The sequence below is a fragment of the Miscanthus floridulus genome, chromosome 3 (genome assembly GCF_019320115.1).
Source record: "Miscanthus floridulus cultivar M001 chromosome 3, ASM1932011v1, whole genome shotgun sequence".
In the NCBI taxonomy this organism is placed as follows: domain Eukaryota; kingdom Viridiplantae; phylum Streptophyta; class Magnoliopsida; order Poales; family Poaceae; genus Miscanthus; species Miscanthus floridulus.
The window spans coordinates 122355471-122375358 of record NC_089582.1 but is presented as its reverse complement, the minus strand read 5'-3'; the positions used below and the strand labels follow the sequence as shown (position 1 = coordinate 122375358).

Genomic DNA, 19888 nt, shown 5'->3' with positions numbered 1-19888 from the left:
AGGAGGTGAAGTGTAGGGGCGACGCGGCCTGGAGGAGGAGCCGAAGCGGAGGGGCAACGCGGCGTGGAGGAAGAGGCCGCCGGCCTAGAGGATAGGCGAAGCGGAGGAGCGACGGAGCGTCACGCGCGGCATGGAGACTGGGAGGGATTTTTTTTTGTGAATGGAGACCGGGAGGATGGGATGAGACCGGGAGGATAAGGCTGGGTCTCTGTTGCTTTGCTTTCCCAGGTGTGGGCCCCTCGTTAGCTAGAACGACAATCTCGGTGGGACAACAGCCGGTTGCTTCAGCGACAATCTTAACGGGACGGAGGGAGTAGGATGCAGTAGCATGCACGGGACATGCAAATCTTTGAATAAATAGGGGCAGTTCTGTCTTTGACCAAGCTTATTTATTGCAATGCAAAGAATTGGAATTCTGAGTGGCAAAGATTTAAGATGAAAACTTTCTAACCCCTGGTGGTTAGAAAAATTTGGGTTACAAAAACTTGCAATCTAAACCAGGCCTATATATTTGTTCTACTAGCTAGCATATGATGACATCTACATTTAGTTTGTCAGCAGTCTGAGTCTGAGAGCCCTGCTGCATTGCCTGCTCAAATCGAGAGGCTGCTATAGGTAATAGCATTTCCCTCCTCGATCGAGTGAAAGAGACAGGAGATGGCCGTGGATCTCTCGGGTGCTGTACAATGGTGGGAAGAGTGGCAGCTGCGCATCCTTGTCCTGGGCAGCCTCTTCTTGCAGTTCGTCCTCTTCACCGGCTCAATGATGCGCAACGCTCGCACCCCCATGTTGAGGCTGTGCATATGGCTCGCCTACCTTGGCGCTGATGCCCTGGCGATATATGCACTCTGTCAGCGGATCGGTTCAACCAACAGCTAGAGTTCACCGAGTCTTCAGCAACGCCAACGTCCCGCGCTTATCGTGTCCACGCTGCGCACTCGCCGCGCACTAGCGCGTTCGCTCGCGCGCCCGGTCTTCACGGCGCCCACACTCCCGCGTAGTGCGCGCGTCCGCTCACCTGTATAGCAGTGGCCGAAGGTCACCATTGTAACCTATATATGTACACCACTGTCAATCAATACAATCCATCCAGTTGGTCACTTCCTCTCTACATAGTATCAGCTTCTTCGATCCTCCAGAAATTCTTCTGCTCGCTCTTCCGCACCAATGGCGAACTCTTCTGTCCACTCTGACTCTTCCTCCTCTGACGACGAGTTCGTCGCCCCAGCAGCTGCTTCTGCCATTCAAGGCATCTCCATCCGCCATCACGTTCCGGTTGCCCTCGATCTGGAAGAGGGCAACTACGGCCAGTGGCGCTGCTTCTTCAACTCCATGCTCAGCAAGTTCGGCTTAACCGGCCATGTCATCGAGCTCGACATACATTTCGTCCAGGAGAAGGTTGCCATTGGCGAGCTCCGCGTCACTCATGTTCCCAGTGCACGGCAGCTAGTAGACGTCTTCACCAAGGGACTACCTTCGGCGCTCTTCCTCGACTTCAGAGACAATCTCTTCATCACGAACGGCGACGTCGAGACTGAGGGGGTGTCAGCGGATCGGTTCAACCAACAGCTAGAGTTCACCGAGTCTTCAGCGACGCCAACGTCCCGCGCTTATCGCGTCCACGCCGCGCACTAGCGCGTTCGCCCGCGCGCCCGATCTTCACGGCGTCCACGCTCCCGCGTAGTGCGCGCGTCCGCTCGCCTGTATAGCAGTGGCCGAAGGCCACCATTGTAACCTATATATGTACACCACTGTCGATCAATACAATCCATCCAGTTGGTCACTTCCTCTCTACACACTCGCCACCCTCTTCAACCGCCACAAGCAGCCGCCGGCCGCCGATGGGAGGAGCGGCGCCCTGGAGGTTCTCTGGGCGCCGGTCCTCCTCATCCACCTTGGTGGCCAGCACACGTTTACGGCATACAGCATCGAGGACAACGAGCTGTGGAGACGGCACCTCGTGACCCTGGTATCGCAGGTCACGGTTGCCCTGTACGTCTTCTGCAAGTCCTGGCCGGCCGGTGGCGATAAGAGGCTGATGCAGGCGGCGATCTTGCTCTTCGTCCTCGGCATTGTCAAGTTCGCATGTAAGCCATGGGGTCTCAAGATTGCAAGCATCAACAGCGTGATGACATCTTCATCTATTTATTCAAAAAGAAGACAAGGAATGTTACAGGAGATCTGTGAGTTACTCTGCCTTTCCGCTGAAACTAGGTATGATTCTTTTGACGATGCGGAAGCAATGAAAGAAGAGAGGAGCATGATTTTTCGCCTGAAGAATATGTGCAGATAGCAAGGGAGCTCGTACAGGTCACGGAGATAGCTGAACGCAGAGAAAAGATGGCATTTGCCAACGAGTTTTTTATTTTTATTTTTAACACTTTTTTAAACTATTTTTAATTCTAACATTGTTTTTTTTTGTCCAAATCTAAACACTTTTGGGCGCACCTATTACCACGGCACGGACAAACAACACATGCATGAAGTATTAAATATAGACGAAAAAAATAACTAATTGCACATAGTGTGGCTAATTTGCGAGACGATTTTTTTAAGCCTAATTAGTCCATGATTTGACAATGTTGCGCTACAGTAAATATGAGCTAATGGCGGATTAATTAGGCTTAATAAATTCGTCTCGTAAATTAGTCTCCATCTATGTAATTAGTTTTATAATTAACTCATATTTAGTTCTCCTAAATAGCATCCGAACGTCCGATGTGACATGGACTAAAATTTAGTCCACGGAACCAAACACCCCCTTAGCCTGCCTATAGTAGCTAAAGAAACGTCAGCACGAATATATGCTCCCTCGATGACGATACAACAATCGCCTTTTTCGCTTCCTTATAAGCGTATTTTTAAGCTAATAAACAGTACTTTTCTCTCACAATAAATTAATCAATAATGCTTTCGGTCAAAACTTATCAGCCAAGTAAACAGAGCAAATGACTCTGACCCCAGCCCCAGACTACATAGTACATACAGGACACGCTAAGCGAACACACATATATAGATGTTCATGCAGCCCGAGGCACGACGACACACCACGAAGCCCGCTTTTTTTAGCCCGACACGAGCACGGCCCGGCCGGTGACGTGTGGGCCCGGGCTGGCCCGGCCCGAGGGAGTAGGCCGTGCCGGGGCCGCTGCTCAGGCCCGTGGGCTGGCACGGCACGGCCCGGCCTGCGTCGGTCGGCCCGACAGCGGCCCGCCTCCCCCCTCCCCCTCACTCCTCGCCTCCCCGCGGCCCAGCTGGCCGGCCCATCCATCCCCGCGGCCCAGTTGGCCTCCCCCCTCCTCATAAATAAGCGGAGCCGCACCCGCACGCCGCGGCCGCGGCGGCTCTCCCCCGCGCAGCGCCGCAGCCCCATCCCACCCCTGAACCCTAACTCCCTCCACTCTTCCCCTAGCCTCCGAGCCTCCCAGCGCTCTCATCCAGCGGCGGCGGCGCGAGAGCCACGCGGGCTACTCCGGTGACTCTACTGCGCCGTTCGTGGCCCAGCTGCTCGCGCTTCCTCCCCTTCCCCATCTCTCTGGCTGCTCGCGCCACAGTAGCCGCGCAACCTCTTGTTCGCGCGTCGCCCCGACGCCAGATCCGGACACGAGCTCCGCCCCGACGCCACGATCTTCGGCTGCTCGCTCACGCTTCCTCCCCTTCCCCCTCTCTCTGGCTGCTCGCAATTCGTCGTGGGCCCTGGGCTGGCCCAGCACGCTGAATGGCCGTGCTTCTCAGGCTGGCTCGGCACGAAAAACGGCCCAGCAGGCCGTGCCTGGGCCGTCGGCCAGGCACGAAGCCCATGGTGGCACGACCCGCAGGGCACGGCGTGCCTTGTCGGCCCGACCCCCATCGGGTCGTGCCGGCCCGTTGCCGTGCCGTGCCGTGCCGGGCCGGCCCGTTGCTACTGGCACGTGTTAGCATACGCGGGCTACTGTGGCGTTTTTTTGACATGGATAGAGTATGGTAGTTTTTTGAGACATGGATAGAGTATGGTAGTTTTTTGAGACATGTAGTGGTGTTTTTAATCTTAAGTCCATGATTAGAAATGCAGGATTACAATCTTTTTGGTATTTTTTAGACATTCTTTTTTATACAAGATTTGAAATGCAAGATTGGGGATGGAGGGAATAGGGCTTAAAATTACTCCCAATTTTTAAATGTTAATTAGAAAGGCTAAATGTCCATGATTAGTATATTATCACAAGATGGACTCACGTTGAACTAGCCTTGAGAACCAAACGCCCCCTTTTCCATCACCTTGCTTCTTATTCCACCCATTCCATCCATGTGTGGCTTCTGACTCGGTCGAGGTCCAATCCGACAATTGTTGATGTTGTCGCCGCCTATACAAGTGTTGACAACTACAATTGCCGGGCGATCCCAAACTTGCCACCAAAAATCACGCTAGGATGGTTCGTAATTTCTAAAAACACATAATGGACTCTATCATTATATTTCTCTCGTCAAGACGACTAAAAACCGCATATATATAAAATGTCAAATTTGGAGTCTGGATGAAGAAACCACGATCCTGAGAAGTCTCACTTGCAAAAAAACGGTTCAGGTTTTTGTACTGTTCAAAACAGCCCAGGCTGGGTTTTGCCGTCGAAACTGACCCGAGCTGGTTTTTCGGATTTTGTACTGTTCATGGGAAGGTTTCAATAGTGCGATCAAACGTTGGAATTTGAAACAAGACCCCAATACTACTAGTACGATGTACAGTAGTACTACGGAGTATACGCAACTGCACCCTTTTTTCTTCTTCTTTTACAACAGGAAGGTCCTCTTTGGAATACAGGGAGGCAAAGGGATTTCACATGAATACAACCGTAAAACATAGGATTGGATAATATAGGAAAAATTTACAATACGGTGGATGGGTATAGGAAATTTACAGGAATAAAAGGTCCCGAATGCATCGATTTTATTTAACTAATCTGAGCTACACACGTGCACCAGCAGTGCACTGTGCACAGCAAACAGGATCGATCTTTGTTTCCTTCTTGTTGGTTTACCCGGTCCCTAACTGCATCACCTGTCAGGCTGAAGTGAAGTGAGTGATCGGACGTGCCATCATCACCGACGTTCAAGGAGCAGTGAGTGATCGGGCCAACCAACCTGACGAAACCATCGTACTGTTTGTTTGGGTTGGTTTAGCTTATACGGCATGTTCGTTGGTTAGTTTCTGGACTGGTTTAGACTGGCTGGTACTGGTCCGTTGTAAGAAAAAAACATTGTTGGCTGGTTGAATAAGCCTGGCTGAAACCAACCAGCGAATAGGGTGATAAGTTATGGTTGAAAATACTATTGGCTAGTTTAGTACGAGAGAAAAATACTATTCACTGACTGATAAATCATGTCTTATAAACTAAATAAGACGAAGCGAACAAGCTGCGTAAATGAATCGGCTCACCTCACCTCACCTCAGCCCTGAGCAGAAGATTGGATTTGGAGGAGACTGCTAGCTATAGCGAGCTGCGAGCCCATGCATGCTTTCGACGAATAAATAACCATTGCAGTTGCGCATCCAAGTACGTGTGCAAACGGAAAACTCAACTGTACGCCATCGCACAACATGTGAGGAAGGGACGCGCCATTGGCCGTGCCACGCCAAGATGTGCGGCGCGGCAGCTCCTGTCACGTCAGCGGCCATGGCCCATAGAAGTGCCACGTCATCGCCGCTGCCGCGCCGCCATGTATGGCGCAACAGCGTTGTTTGGCGGCTCCGTGACAATAGGCGCGGCCAAAATATTAGATTTAGAGAGAGAGAAACAGTATTAGAATTAAAAATAGTTTAAAAAAATGTTGAAAAAAAAAAGCCAACGACATCGAGAGGCTGTTTGTGGACCTGTCAACTCCATATTATCGTCGGCTAAGAAACCTACACTCCTACATCAGATTCGATATTTTTAACATATATCATAATTTGATGTTCCACCTCTGGCTTGCATTTGGTATGATCTACACCAACAATAAAAGGGCAAGCAGTATTCCTGGTGTCCTTTTGCACTTGTTGCTTCCGTTCCTGGCCTTAGCTTCCCTTGTGCTCTTTGCTACTAGCCATCATCATCATAAAGACGATGCTGGTTATGATGAGAATGACGCCAGAGTAACAATGGTCCAGTTGTGTTGTACAGCTTCCCTGGAGTTCTTACCTTTGTTCCTCAGCCCTTGCATCCTAGGAAGTTTTTTATGCGCCACCCCGGTGACGGGAGCCGAGCATAATCTCATGTCGTTCTACACTCGTCGAAGCAAACCCACCCTGTTGATGAGAATTTCCGTTCTCATGGGTCTCAGCAGTTATATTAACAAGCATTGGTACATAGAGCAGGGGCCTCAATACGAAAAACTTCATATCCTAGAATTGGTTGTCGAGCATGTGAAACAAGGGTGGAAACTATATATATTTGGTGCTCCTAGTTACCAGAGATTTTGCAATCTCAGGGGGCAGTGGACGGTGAGCAGGTACAGGCTAAGCGGGCAGCAGCTGTTGTGGAGTTTGAAGGTGCCGTTTGACCGGAGCGTCCTCGTCTGTCACATAGCCACTGAGCTCTGTGCCTACCACCCCAGGACATCCGCCCAAGGTCAAGCTGATCTCGCTCGCTACAGCAGGGCAATATCCAACTTCATGATCTACCTGCTCTTCGTTCAATCAGAGATGCTTATGCCTGGGACCAGGCAGGGTCTTTTCACGGCCGCCTGCGATGAAACCGAGCTCATGCTCAGCTATCTCAGTGAGCCTACATTGCCATATGAAGTACACGTGGCCGAGCAGATTCTTGCCACAGCACGGTTTCCCTTGGTATATCCTGGGACTTTGGTTCCAGAAGCACGGGATCTTGCCGAGGAACTGATGGGGCTGCTGGACGACGAAGAGGAGAGGTGGAAGGTGATCCAGGGCGTGTGGGTGGAGATGCTCTGCTGCTCCGCCAGCAGGTGCAGGGGCTACTTGCACGCCAAGAGCATGGGTGAAAGCCTGGAGTTCCTCACCTTGGTCTCGCTCCTCCTGTCACGGATGGGGATGGAGACCTTCGCCGACAAGTTCCGGAGGCCCGGGCCTGGCCAACGAGAAGATGATATCGTCACAGGTGCATCACCATCAGGCCTGGAGCCCCAAGAGGACATACCTGTCGAAGAAGAGATTAGCATCGTCTGAGCAGAGGAAAAATATCAAGTGTGTTCGTTGTATACTTGCTTCTCACTGAATAATAAAACCAGTGTAATGTCGTTTGTTCATTGTTATACTGTACCAATGCCTGCAATGTTGATCAGCATCTCACCTGATGACCGATGTCCATGTTTACCTTCTCCGTTTGACAAGAGCATTACGACTGCATATCACCTTTTGTTGCCCTGCAGGCTCTTGTAGCTGGAGCAACTCAGCAATCTAAGATCGTGCCGTACCTGCTGGTGAATCCACCTGTGCCTGTCCGAGTCTTACCCTTGTGCAGTTCGATAGCCAGCCTTGCTGCGAGGCTTAATATAGAGGTTACTAGTTTCATAAAAGGAACGCGTGTAACACGATTCCAACAAAACAGAAGACATCCGAAACACAGTTACAATGTATAGAATTGGCCTGCATCTCGCTAATGGTGATGCATCTACATTGATTTACAGCAAAACCATGGCTATCAACCTGGGACGACTATCACAGTCTCACAGATAAGCTGAGTAAAAACCAACAGACAAGCAGCCCATGGCTATATCGTTCATCTTTCAACCCATTAATATATTTGCCTCCGTGTCCTAGCAAATTGACGTTAGTGTTGAATCATTGCTGATTTTGTTGCCTCTGCTGAGTGAAGTTGGGATTCTGGGTCTGATTCTGAAGGCCCACCATACCCTGTTGCATGTTCTGTGCACCTGCCTGCATGTTCCCATATACCCCTTGCTGCTGTTGCTGCATTCCCATCATGCTGCTATTTGTGGCTCCCATACCGAACACTGCAGCAGAAAACAGTACAGAGTTCAGTAGTACAAACTTGAGACGATCATTTTTGGCACAAAGTAAAATAGACCAATGACGATTCAAAATCAAAGGGCACTTTTCATCCGGCACTGGTTCCAAGTCCCCACACTACAGAACCAAGGAAGCTAGTTGTAGTAACTAGCACCAGAAGAAATGAAACATTAGTGGACCCAGTGTGCTAAAAACACTAAAAATCTTAAGAGGAAAGTGCTCTAACTTTTCCTAGTTACTGAATTCTTGTGTTTTTGTAATGACATCCTACCTTTGGATTACGGTAAATTCCAATATATTTTGTCCTTTTGATTTGAATTGTGATCGGATCAGTATCTAGATTTATGCGACTCAGAGGACTTGCCTCCGCAATGCGTACACATATTTCTAATATTGAGGACCAGTTTTCTACCAAATAACCCAGTAATGCCACCAAAACAGTTGATAGCCGAATATGATGTCTCAAATCCATGACTCCTAACATTTTCATTTTTATCTTTATCCATTTGACAGTTATAACTTGAAAATCTTACAAAGAGAAAGGAATACATACTTTGGTCAGTCAGCATTTGGGGATGACTCCTCTGTGGATGCCCACCAGCCATACCATACTGAGAAATAATCACAAAAATAATAATATATTAAATACAAGAAGTTATGAGCGAAGAATGAAACAGTCCGGGAACAGGACAGAGCAAAAAAAAAAAGCAACAAATACTGAAACCTTTATATTATATACTGCCCCTTCAGTAATCAGGAAATCATGCCCATAGTGGACAAGATATTGTTAGTATAAGAGAAGACCGTCTTTTTAAAAAAAAGGAAGATAACCTAAAACTGTAACCTTATTAATCAGACTACCATAAAATTGCAAGAGAAGCCAACAGCCCAAATGAAACTACCCTAGTCCATCAATTAGAGATGCATGTGCTGAACTTGTTTGGGACAAGCCAGCTATGCCATTGATAATATGAATCATGCGACTACAAAAATAATAGGCCTATATTAATCAGACCACCCTACATCAAACTCTCATGTGCAATGCAGTAACAAAGTCTTCTTTCCTGAAGATCTACGCAGGCAAAGGGGAATACAGACTGTCATTGCCAGTAATTGTGATCAATTATACCATATGTAGAAATTATTCTATTCGAATAGATGCAGAGAATTATTTCTGACGAAACCTGGATATAGAAAGACAAGAAAAAGTAACTTACCTGCATTTGTGGCATAAGTGACTGTGATCCAGGTATATTTGCCATCTAAAATGCAAAACCAAACCAGGCAAGATTAGCCAATCATGGGACCATGTACGAAATAATCTATAGATCAGGCTAGCAACTGAACAAACTAAGAATCTTTTTTTCACTAGTCCATCTCATGAGCTCATAAATGCATATCTATAAATTCCAACTATCAATTTAGGAAAATGAAGCGACTTATTTTCCTCACTAAATTATTAAGAAAAGGTATATCTGACCATTTGTGAGTTTGATGATGCCTGTGCAGCACTGAACATTGCACTATTTGCAGCTCCAGTAAACTGGCCCAAATGACTTCGTAGCTGAGTTCCTTGATTCAATTGACTCTGAGCCATGCCTGGTTGCATACGTCCAGGTTGCATCTGTCTGTTATGAAACTGTTGTGACAAGGCTTGGTTGTACTGCATTTGCTGTTGACCAGGGACCTACAAAAGGCTTCAGAAATTTAAGTTTTCATACGAAAGAACTACTTCAGCAGAAAAGAGGGAGTCAGTAATTGCCTGTAGTTTTTGTTGAGTCTGCCCCTGTAAATCTTGTAGCTGAGGAAGTGCGCTCTACAGGAAAAAATGTGGATTCAGAACAAGATCAAGAAGGGAAGCACATACTACAGAAACTCTATAAAACTAAAGCACATCCAAAGCCCTAAATGTAAACCTATCTTTCTACACGAACTTTGCGATATGGGATTCGAAATGAGCGAGCACGGAGGTGAGCGAGAGCCCCCACGGCCCCCCACGCCGGCAGCCACCCCGGCGCCGGCGGCCAACACCTACGCACGGATCCAGTCCATGCCCGCCCCCTCCCCTCCCCACCGTGCCCTGCTCCCGCTGGAAGCTGTGCGGGACAGTCCAGCCGTTCCCTCGGATGCTGCTGCAGATCTGGCCGCCATTACCGGCCTCGTGGAGGAAGAAGAAGAGCACCCTGATTCGAGAGACGAGGCAGAGGAATCCGATGAAGTGGAGATGGAGGGAGCACGCCCAGGCGAGAGACACCCACCACACACCCAGCCGCCGGCCACCCGGACGCTGGTGTCCACCCCCTGGCTGACTGTCGCGCCCCCTCCAAGGACGGCCGTGGACACCTCTCCAAAGCCCGTCGCACCCCATCTGCCAGAGGAAGCTGAAGACGAGGAGCTGGTGGACTGGGGAGAAGCCAAAGACTGACTCTGAAGAAGAAGCCGAGGATGATGTCGCCTCCCCCTGCGTCATCGATGAGGAGGCTGCAGATCGACAGTCTACGATGGCCCCGCAGGCCCGGACGCCGAGCCCTGACGTGCCTTCGGGATCCGCGTCCTCTCCACCAGCTGCCGGATCTGGTGACGGAGCTCCGATGTCTGCCTCCATCCATCCGCCCCCTGCTCCGAGCCCCGGCAAGCCTGCGCCGCCGGGATCTGCAGCACCGGCCAAGCTGAAATCGTTGCTGATCGAGCCTGACCGAGCGCCTACGTCCCCAGGTCGTCACCGCAGGCCAGTGTGGAAGCGGCTCGATCTGGTTAAGGATGCGCAGCCTAACACGCTTTCACTAGTTTGGCAAAAAGCGAAGAGAAGACACGGGTGGCGGAAGTCTGCTGCCCTGCCTCAGCAGCTGGGCGTGGCCGTGGTGGACATGGAGGGAGCCAGAAAGTCCCGGGAGGCCTTCTTAAAACGGCTCGCCAGACACTGCTTCCGGTGCCTCGCCGTCGACCACTGTGTCGCTCAGTGCCGAGACCCAGTGCGATGCCTCAAGTGCAGGGGCTTCGGCCACATCTCCCGCTCCTGCCCGTCTCGCCGCCCTCGCACCATCTCCGCTGAACTCCGCTCCTGCCTGAACTTTCCACCAGAGAACATCCATAGCCGCATCGTCTTTCCCCCGCTCCATCACCAACCCCATACCACCGCTGAGACGGTGCCTCCTCCGCCAACCGAACCACCTCACCCTCGACACGCACATCTGGGTGCGGATCACGAGGACTTCTTCAAGCGGCTCGCCGATCGCTGTTTCAGGTGCCTCGCCTTCAACCACCAGGTTGCAGACTGCCGGGACCTCATGCGCTGCTTCACGTGCATGGGTGTCGGGCACTTCTCCCGCTCCTGCCCTACCAGCCGATCGCGTGCCATCTCCTCCAAGCTCAGCGCCTATCCACTGCATTGCGACCGCTACGCCGACATCGCTGCCAAACCTGCAATGGACCTACGGCCTGATGGCCATGGCGACCAGGCCATTGAGCGCGGCCGCGACCAGCGTCGCTCGCCTATGAGGCGCGCATGGGGGAGGGACTACATCCCCCATGCCTCGGAGGACTGGGAGCGTCGCCGTTCACGCTACCCAATCCGTCGAGGAAGGGCCTGGGACGCGGATCTGAGGCAACCCTCCCGTGATCGCGTCATCCGGGCGCGCCCGCACTCACCTCAGGCCTTTCGCCAAGCAAGGTGGCTGACATGGAGCCAATGGATCGCGGGCGTTCCTGGAACCGCTCACCTTCAAGGCCTGCAGGCGGCCACGTCCAACAACACTCCTGGTGAGTCCAGATCCTCTAGCTGACCTGTGCAGGACGCTGGTCCAAACAGGAGGCATCCTTCGAGAGGAGGATCCCATGATCCAGGAATCCCTCTCCTGGACAGACGGCGCAGCTCATCCCCGCTTCTCGTCGAAAGGTAGCAAGGAGGCGCCTTGCTCCTCGGTGGACGAACCTGTCCCGGCTCTGGCAGACAGGTCGTCGGATGACAGCGAGGTAGACGACACCTCCCACCGTGCCACCCGTATGGAAGTCGGCACGGCGACGGTGCACGCATCTGCTACACTCACCGACTCCGGCAGGGACGGAGACCGCATGGTGGGTCACGACCTCTATGACGACCCTAACGCACACCGGGTGGACGACATCCATGACTTCTGCAGCGCCATCTTCAAAAACGTCCCAGAACCACTACTCCCGCGGCCGACCTCCCCATTGCAGCAAACGCACGGGAAGGAAGCTGAAGAACATGATCGTTACCCGCTCGAGCTTGGCATGTGCCTCGTGGCGCACCCATCAACAGTGCCGGTGGCTGAACGGGCCACGAGGAAGCTAATGCACGAACTCGACTTCATCAACAACCCGTCGCCGGCGCCTGATGCAACTGTCACCGCCTACGTGGATATGTATGCTGATGATCTGCCGGAGCAGGGCGTCATGGTGATTAGGGCTGCCATGCGCCTGAGCAACAAGGAGTTGGCCGAAGCACTAGCGGCTATAGCACAGGAGACGGAGGAGGTTGAGATGGAGGTTCCCTGAAGCTTAGAGGCAAAACCGGTGTTGTTGCGTTTGTGATCCATGTATTGTAGACTAGAGTCAGCACTGGCTGGTCTCCTGCTGGTGGAGCTAGGAATGTCTGGGTTCCTGATGAGTTCTTGTGAAAGGTGGACAAAATGCTGTTTGGGAGCTGGTGGTGGCGAACTTAAGCCTATAATGGTTGCACAACTCCTTAGTATGTAATAAGCCCATGTAGAACTTCAAACCTCCGTAGCCTAGGCTGCGGATGGTAGCGCCCCTCGCGCATGTAACAGCTGTTTGCTACCTTCTTATTACAAATCAAAGCCGGGAAACCGGATCATTCAATATATATATATATATATATATATATATATATATATATATATATATATATATATATATATATATATCTTTACCTGTGCTAGCATCCCAGCAGCTGATGGCCTCAGCTGCTGAGCATGCAGTTGCTGCTGTTGAGACGCTTGGATCAGCTTTTGCCTCTGCTGTTGTGGTGTTAGATGCTGCTGAGGGGAAGGGGTATTCATCATATTGGTGCCTGACCTAGGAGAGTTAGCATATGGCATTGGAGGAGTGGACACATTCTCGAAATTAGGGGTTCCTGTGGTTCCAGGTGATGGCGCAGGTCTTCCAAGTAACTGTCCTCCGGACGCCTGCAAGTAGTACGAAGGCAACGAATTTGAAACTGAGACAGAAATATCAAACATTTATCTGAGTTTGGTTATTGCCATTCCCTATGATATATAACTATCCTATCAATACCATGGGGAGATGATTGATGTCATGAAAAACAGAATGAACCATGCCAGTCAATCAGCTTAGAAGATGGAGCTCTTCTAATATCATAATAATAACTCAGTTATAATTATAGAACAGAAACCTGAACCTGATTTCCCTGGTTGTTGACATTATTAGGTGCAAATGTTGACGTATTTTTGGGATAACTACCTACAAATACAAATAGTAATTAGATGCGCTTTTGTGAAATACATCTCCAACTCCAATGCAAATGCCAAGGAGTTAAGCATACAAGGAACTTTTACGGAACATATCTCCAATTAATATGGCAAAGAGTTAAACATATGAGGAACTTTTACAGGTCGCATCTCCAATGCAAATGGTCATGATTTTAGCGATTGAGGATAAACACTAATCCTAACACAATAGGAGTTCGGTCTATAGCACATGAAAATAAGACAATCCATAGATGTCAAAACTCAAACAAGGAGAGGTTCATTGAGACAGTTTATATACACAAGAAAATCTACGTACCAGAACTATCACCAAAATTTTGTGCACCATCTCCTAAAGGAAGCACTTCTATCAGATGGATAGGAAGAGATTGTGGCTGCCTCTGATCTCCAGGTACCCGTAATCCTGACAATCAAATAATTTCAGTAAAGCTATAAGTACTGAAATTGTAACACAAAATAGAAGTAAAAGGACTATTTATTTTGGAAAGCTAATTGCATTTTTTTATCAACATTGACAAAGCATACGCCTTTCACCTTCACCATAATTTACTGCTGCTCTAAGTAGGCCTTCCTGCTCCTGTATCTTTGCAGCTTGTGCTTTGTCCAATGTAGGACCAAGATTTGTTCCCTGACGGGTTCCCAGCCCATAGCTCTTACGGCATTCAGCAATTACTTTCTCAGCAGTTTCACAAGCACTTCCAATCATGTCTATTCTAACCTGAAAGGAATAGTACCAAGTCCATTCTAATTAATAGATAGCCGATAAATCCAGCAAGCAACACATTGCTATAGGTTTCCATTCTTCAATACTAAATTGGTTACCTTTAATTTTTCAATCTGTGTAGGCACCGGTAGATTAGTTATGCCAGACAATAGTTGCTCTCTCTTTGTAGTTTCCTCAATTTCCATCTCAGGCAGCAGTTTTGATGACAGCATTACAGGTAGTACTGCAATATTCATACTGAACAGATAAGGTTTATGCTGCAACACTAATAACAAATAACTGTACAACCATTGACAGTATGCAAAATGGGAACACTAAATTGCAATGCATCATGAACAATTAGAGCGACTATTTCCAATACATTTTTGTTGGGTCATTTTCATTGTGTTTATTTATCTCAGAATAACTTGCCGTGCAATTAGGGCCATGACTAGTAGAAAACTTTGAAAGTCTGAGACCTCATTTAGAATTTTGATCAGTGGAAATAAACATCGGTTGACACTATAAAACTTGTGAGAAAAGCCCAAAGAAATGGCACAGCAAAAAAAAAAAAAAAAGTATTAGCCCAACTGGTCATACTTCTAGTCCTCATTCATCTTTACTTCAGAAACAAAATCATAGGGTATTTTTTCTAAAAATATATGGAACCATAGATGAATCAATCTCATCCATCAGGTGTTGAGCAATACTGGACCATGAACAACCAAAGACTATTTGTTGTTCGGTCAAATAAGGGGGGAAATGTTTGATGGATTCCTTTGAACTCAATACAGTTGGTTACCTAAAAAAACTTCAGCATAAACTGAGCAAAATTTCATATATTAGATAACTTCTTCCCAAATTTCATGCTTCCATTGATAATGTTTCAAAAAAGGTTGCCGTTCATGTCTTAATTGAACCAACCAAAATTTTATAGACAAGGCTAATGAACTCTTAAGATGTCTCAGGAAATTGGTGTCCATGAACTGGAAATGCTCTATTCCATAACTGAATCAGTAAACCATGCAACTGGAACATAACCAACAGATGTTAAACTCTTCTATGTTAGATCAAACTACATATTAATTATGATTTCTGAAAAACAAATCCCATTACGTGATAACTAAATTGACACAAAGATAAACAGAAGATATGCACATCCATAAAGGGGAAAATAAGAAGAAAACTCAGAAACATACTTGTAGCATTCTCGGCATTGACATTCCGGGGGTACACAACAAACACCTTGGACACATTCTTAATGTCCTCCACAATGTTGAAGAGCTCCATGCTCACCATCGAGAACTGCCCGAGCACGTCCTGCCTGCAATTCACCCAGAGGCAGCCACACCACACCAGTCAGCAATCGCGCAGCAACACCACACGAGCAGAGCAGAGGCATCCTAATTAAACCCTAGAACCCACTGCGCCCATCAACCGGTAGCCAATAAGAGGGGGACAGGACGGGGGGTGAAGTTACCACTTGGGGGAGGCGCTGGGATTGGTGCGGGCGATGACGTCGAAGTCCTCGAGGATGCGGGAGATGGCCTTGTACAGCCCCACCGCGCGCGCGCGCATCCCCTCCAGGTTCAGCTGCTGCTGCACCCCCGCGCTGAGCCGCTCAACCCGGGGAGCTGCCTGCTGCTCCCCTGCGGCTGCGCCCGGGGGTGGCGCGCCAGCGGCGGGTGCTGCACCTAGCGTGGCCGCCGCTGGGTCCATCGCCGGAGCACTTGCGTTGGGGGCAGTGGTGATGCGGCGGAGTGGAAGGGGGAGGCCGGAGGTGGACTCAAATCAGACTTTGGATCGATGCGTTGCCTGTGGAATGGCAGCACCAGTTTCCTTCCGTGTCTGGCTCAGACTGACATGTGAGGGCCCAGGGGCAGTCAAGTCAATACTCTGCAGTCTGCACTCTAGGCCATGTTTAGATGCCCACTGAATCGGCGCCGCCAAATTTCGTCCATACACTGTAGCTGCTGTAGCGTTTTGTTTTTATTTGGTAATAATTGTTCAATCGTTGACTAATTAGGCTCAAAACGTTCGTCTCGCAAAGTACAACTAAATTATGCAATTAGTTTTTGATGTCGTCAATATTTAGTACTCCATGCATGTACCGCAAGTTTAATATGACGGAGAATCTTCTTTTTGCATAGTGCCAAATTCTGAAATTTGAGGGAACTAAACATGGCCCTACAAAACCATCATGTGTCCAGAATCCAAAAGTTCATAATTTAGAGTTTAAAATTTATACTAGAATTGAAGCGTACTGAAGTCCTAACAAACTATATACCTAAATTAGATGAACTTATAGAGTTGTCATATTAAACTATTTTAAATTCAACTAAACTTAAATATAATTAATGTACTCATGCGAGCAGTTAGAACAATATTTATGACATCAAATTAGTATCACTAAATATGTTATGAAATATATTCTAATAGTGTACTTTTCTTGTCATAGATGGTGTTACCATTTTCTATAAAATTTGTGAAACTAAAAGATAATTTTCTTTATTCTAGAAATTGATTTGTTTAAGGACCGATGAAGTTTCATCTTGACTATATTGTGGAGTTTGATAGTTGAGAAGAAATAATTCTTTAGCGTTGTAAGTATGTAGAAATGAAATGTTATACACCATGATTATCATATTGTGGACGGAAGGACACATCAAGGTTTTCCGGTCCTCAACGGTCTTCTTCTCCTTCTGATTAACAATTTGATCACCAGTTCCTGTTTTCTTTGCACCAGCAGGGAAGTCACTCGGTCACTCCTGCTCCGTTGCCTCAGATGCCTCTCAAAAGTCTTCACTAGCCTTACAAAAAAAAAGTCTTCACTACCATAAGTCTAGTTTTGTTCTCTGGCATGGAGTCCAACTTGCCCCCCGCTTATTATTACGGTAAAAATCCTATCACATTACTAGAACAAGCATCGTTCAGTATAGCAGAACCACATCTCTTACTTGATACTCCCATGAATCAATTGGGTCCATGAAACAACATCACACCCATAAGTAACTTAGCTACAATCTACGGTTTCTCAAAAAAAAAAAAACTACAAATCTACAATATATAATCTGAACCCCAAAGAAACAAAAAAGAAAAGAAAAAAGAATCGCGTGGAGGATAATATTGGAACACGATATGACGATGGATGAAGAAACGATCCAGCGATGTCAACTCTGGGTTACTAGTGTAAATTCAAAGTCAAAACAGAGCACCAAGATACAGGTAGCAGAGTATGCTAAGGGTGCTCACGGCAACTAACAGAGTATGCTCACTTACAACAAACAAGAACGATGGAAAGAATCAAAATTCTTATGGAACACCTATGCCGTAACTGCAAAATTTCCGTTTCCCCCGTCATAGCTGGTTCCATCTCCAGGACCATCGCCGGCAAAAGTTCAGGCAGCCACGCCATCGTCGTAGTCTTGCACGCCTGACGTGTCCGTGAAGGTGTCGAGATCGCTCCATCCCTCGAAGAACTCATGTAGGTCGTCCATGTCTCCATGCGATTGCTCCGTAGTGCAGGATTCTTGATCCATTGGCAGCGGGAGATCGGGCGTCGTTGCAGGTGCCGTTGTCTGGATGCGCTCCTCGTGGTACGCGGCGTCGTCACTGACCGGTTGTATGGGAGGGCAGTGCTGCGTGCCCATGCCGCCAAAAAGCTGATCCAGCTGCAGGTGCAATTGCTCTTCTTTAGTAAGAGGCTGCCCTGAAGGAGGTTCTTGGCCTGCGTTTGATGATCCGAGGCCTGATGCCAATAGCATTGCGCAAAAAGCTTCGGCGGATGGCACCCCATGGTTCACGAATTGTTCTTGATGATAAGCTTGCGGCTGGTTTGAGAAATATCCTTGGTTCTGAGCGAGTTCCTGATCCAGCACAAAGGGTTCTTGATGGCTTGTTCCGGCGTCAGGGTACCAAGGATCCAGGATGGTGATGGATGATTCTTGGCTAAATCGGATAGATGATTCTTGGCTGAATCCAGCGTCTGAGCCCCAGAAATTCCCAACCGATGATGTCATCTGTTGTTGATTCTGCGCACGCGTCTCCCGGAGGCCGTGATCCGGCGTCGCCGTCGTTATCACGGAAGACGCAGGCGTCGACGCGTTCGCGGTGGCGACACGCTTGCGCCGAGGCATCCCGGGTTCTAGTTCTAGCTCTTCGCCCTCGCCGCCGTCGTCGTCGGGCACGCGCTGGCGCTTCTGGCCGTGGCCGGTGAACGCGACATGGCAGAGCTTGACGGGGCACGGGGGGCACTGCGGCGAGGCGATGGTGTACTCGTGCATGACCCACCCCGTGCTGCCGCCCTTGCGCCGACCCTCCTGCAGGTTGAGCGAGTACTTGCCCCACGACACCTGCTCGCCGCGCAGGGGCAGCACCTCGTCCGGGAAGCTCTTCTGCCCCACCCACGTCCAGCGGCCGCCGCCGCAGCTGCGGTCCTGGCGAGCAGCAGTGCCGCCCTTGGCGGCGGCGTCGCCGCTCGCGATGCGCTCGAAGAAGTAGGCCTCGTCGTCGTCGGTGCGCCGGTTGCGCGTGAGCAGCTTCCAGGGGTGGCGCGAGCTAGTGGTGGCCTCGGCGTCCTCGATGATGATCCCCGGGACCGCGGTGGGCTGGCCCAAGGCGCGCGGCATGAGGTAGAACTCGACGAGCTCCTCGGCCGTGGGGTCGAACCGGACCCCCGGCGGGAGCCCCAGAGCGTCCGCCGCCGACATGGTGGAGAGTCGGAGGAACGGAGGCACTGTGCGTGACGTTCCGTGAGACGGTGGCCGTGACCTCGATCGTTTATAGGCGGCGGACCGCGGATGTATTGCAGTCGGAGGGATGGATCGATATGGTTACTGCCAATCGGACTTGAGTCTATGTTCTCCAATAAAGTGTCGTTTTTTTTTTCTTTTTTCTCAGCAACTTCATTGCTTGCGCTGACATTCTGTACTCCAAATTTGTTATGGAATTTATATGAACCACTTTTGATTATACAGTTACTTTTCCTGGGTTTGACTATACACAGTTTTTTAGGCGAGTTTTGGTGAAACGTGTAATTGGCTAGTTTAAAGACACAGTCTTAGACTGTCTCCAACGGGAAAACACAAACACGAGACCTATTCCAAGCATTTAGGTCACATACAGGCAAAGGGTCACGCACCCAAATCCTCCCTTCTCCAACAGCGACCTAAAAGGAAGCCCAGTTTCCTCCATCTTCGTCTTCCCTGCGTCCGGCCACCGAGCTGCGAGCTCCGACGCGAGATCCGGCGAGAAAATCAAATAAAAGATTTGAGCAAGCAGTGAGCAACGAGCAAGGGCAGATCCGTGAGTCGTGGTACCTTTGGATGCTGAGATCAACGAGCTCCTAGATGGCGGCGCGTAGAGGTGCCTCATGGCGGCGTCGACGGCGGCCTTGTCGTCCTCCCCCGCGGCGGTGTAGACCTCGACGAACCGGCGCACGGCGCGGTGCCTGAGCTCGCGCGCGTCAGCCTTGGAAGCGGCGGCTGTCCCAGATCCGGTGGTCGAGGCAGAAGAGGGCTTCCACGCGACGCCGCGCTCCTAGATCCGGTGGAGGCGGCGGCGCTGCTGGTCCTCGAGCGCCTAGACCGTGTCCCAGCCCATGGGCGAGGTGGAGGGCTCGGGGGAGGGGGCCGGGGAGGACCAGGCGAGGAGCGGCAGCGGCGGAGCGGGGGCTGGGGACGGCGTCGCCGCTTCAAGAGGGACGGGAGATGAAAGTGCATCTAGCCCTTTAGTGGGTTT

At 49.7% G+C, this 19888-nt stretch overlaps 3 protein-coding genes across 4 annotated transcripts; 2 read left to right on the top strand and 1 right to left on the bottom strand.

Annotated features, from left to right (window-relative positions):
• Window positions 1–657: 657 nt before the first annotated feature.
• Window positions 658–2293, top strand: LOC136544316 (uncharacterized). Its single transcript, XM_066536521.1, has 2 exons — window positions 658–844; window positions 1797–2293. The coding sequence occupies exons 1-2, from the start codon at window positions 658–660 to the stop codon at window positions 2291–2293; spliced, it is 684 nt and encodes a 227-aa protein (XP_066392618.1).
• A 3565-nt stretch (window positions 2294–5858) lies between these two features.
• On the top strand, window positions 5859–7272 carry LOC136542276 (uncharacterized). The gene has a single exon (XM_066534628.1). It carries the CDS (start codon window positions 5930–5932, stop codon window positions 7154–7156), a length of 1227 nt encoding a protein of 408 aa, XP_066390725.1. The 5' UTR covers window positions 5859–5929; the 3' UTR covers window positions 7157–7272.
• Window positions 7273–7469: 197 nt separating this feature from the next.
• On the bottom strand, window positions 7470–15963 carry LOC136542275 (mediator of RNA polymerase II transcription subunit 8-like). 2 transcript variants are annotated; one of them, XM_066534626.1, is made up of 12 exons: window positions 15630–15963; window positions 15349–15473; window positions 14269–14393; window positions 13981–14164; window positions 13745–13849; window positions 13353–13420; window positions 12871–13125; window positions 9723–9776; window positions 9441–9647; window positions 9178–9222; window positions 8514–8571; window positions 7470–7944 (listed from the first exon to the last, which is right to left on the bottom strand). In XM_066534626.1, exons 1-12 carry the CDS (start codon window positions 15866–15868, stop codon window positions 7772–7774), a joined length of 1638 nt encoding a protein of 545 aa, XP_066390723.1. In that variant the 5' UTR covers window positions 15869–15963; the 3' UTR covers window positions 7470–7771. The 2 variants fall into 2 exon arrangements, with proteins under 2 accessions (XP_066390723.1, XP_066390724.1); XM_066534627.1 differs by having other exon boundaries at window positions 13359–13420.
• Window positions 15964–19888: the final 3925 nt, after the last annotated feature.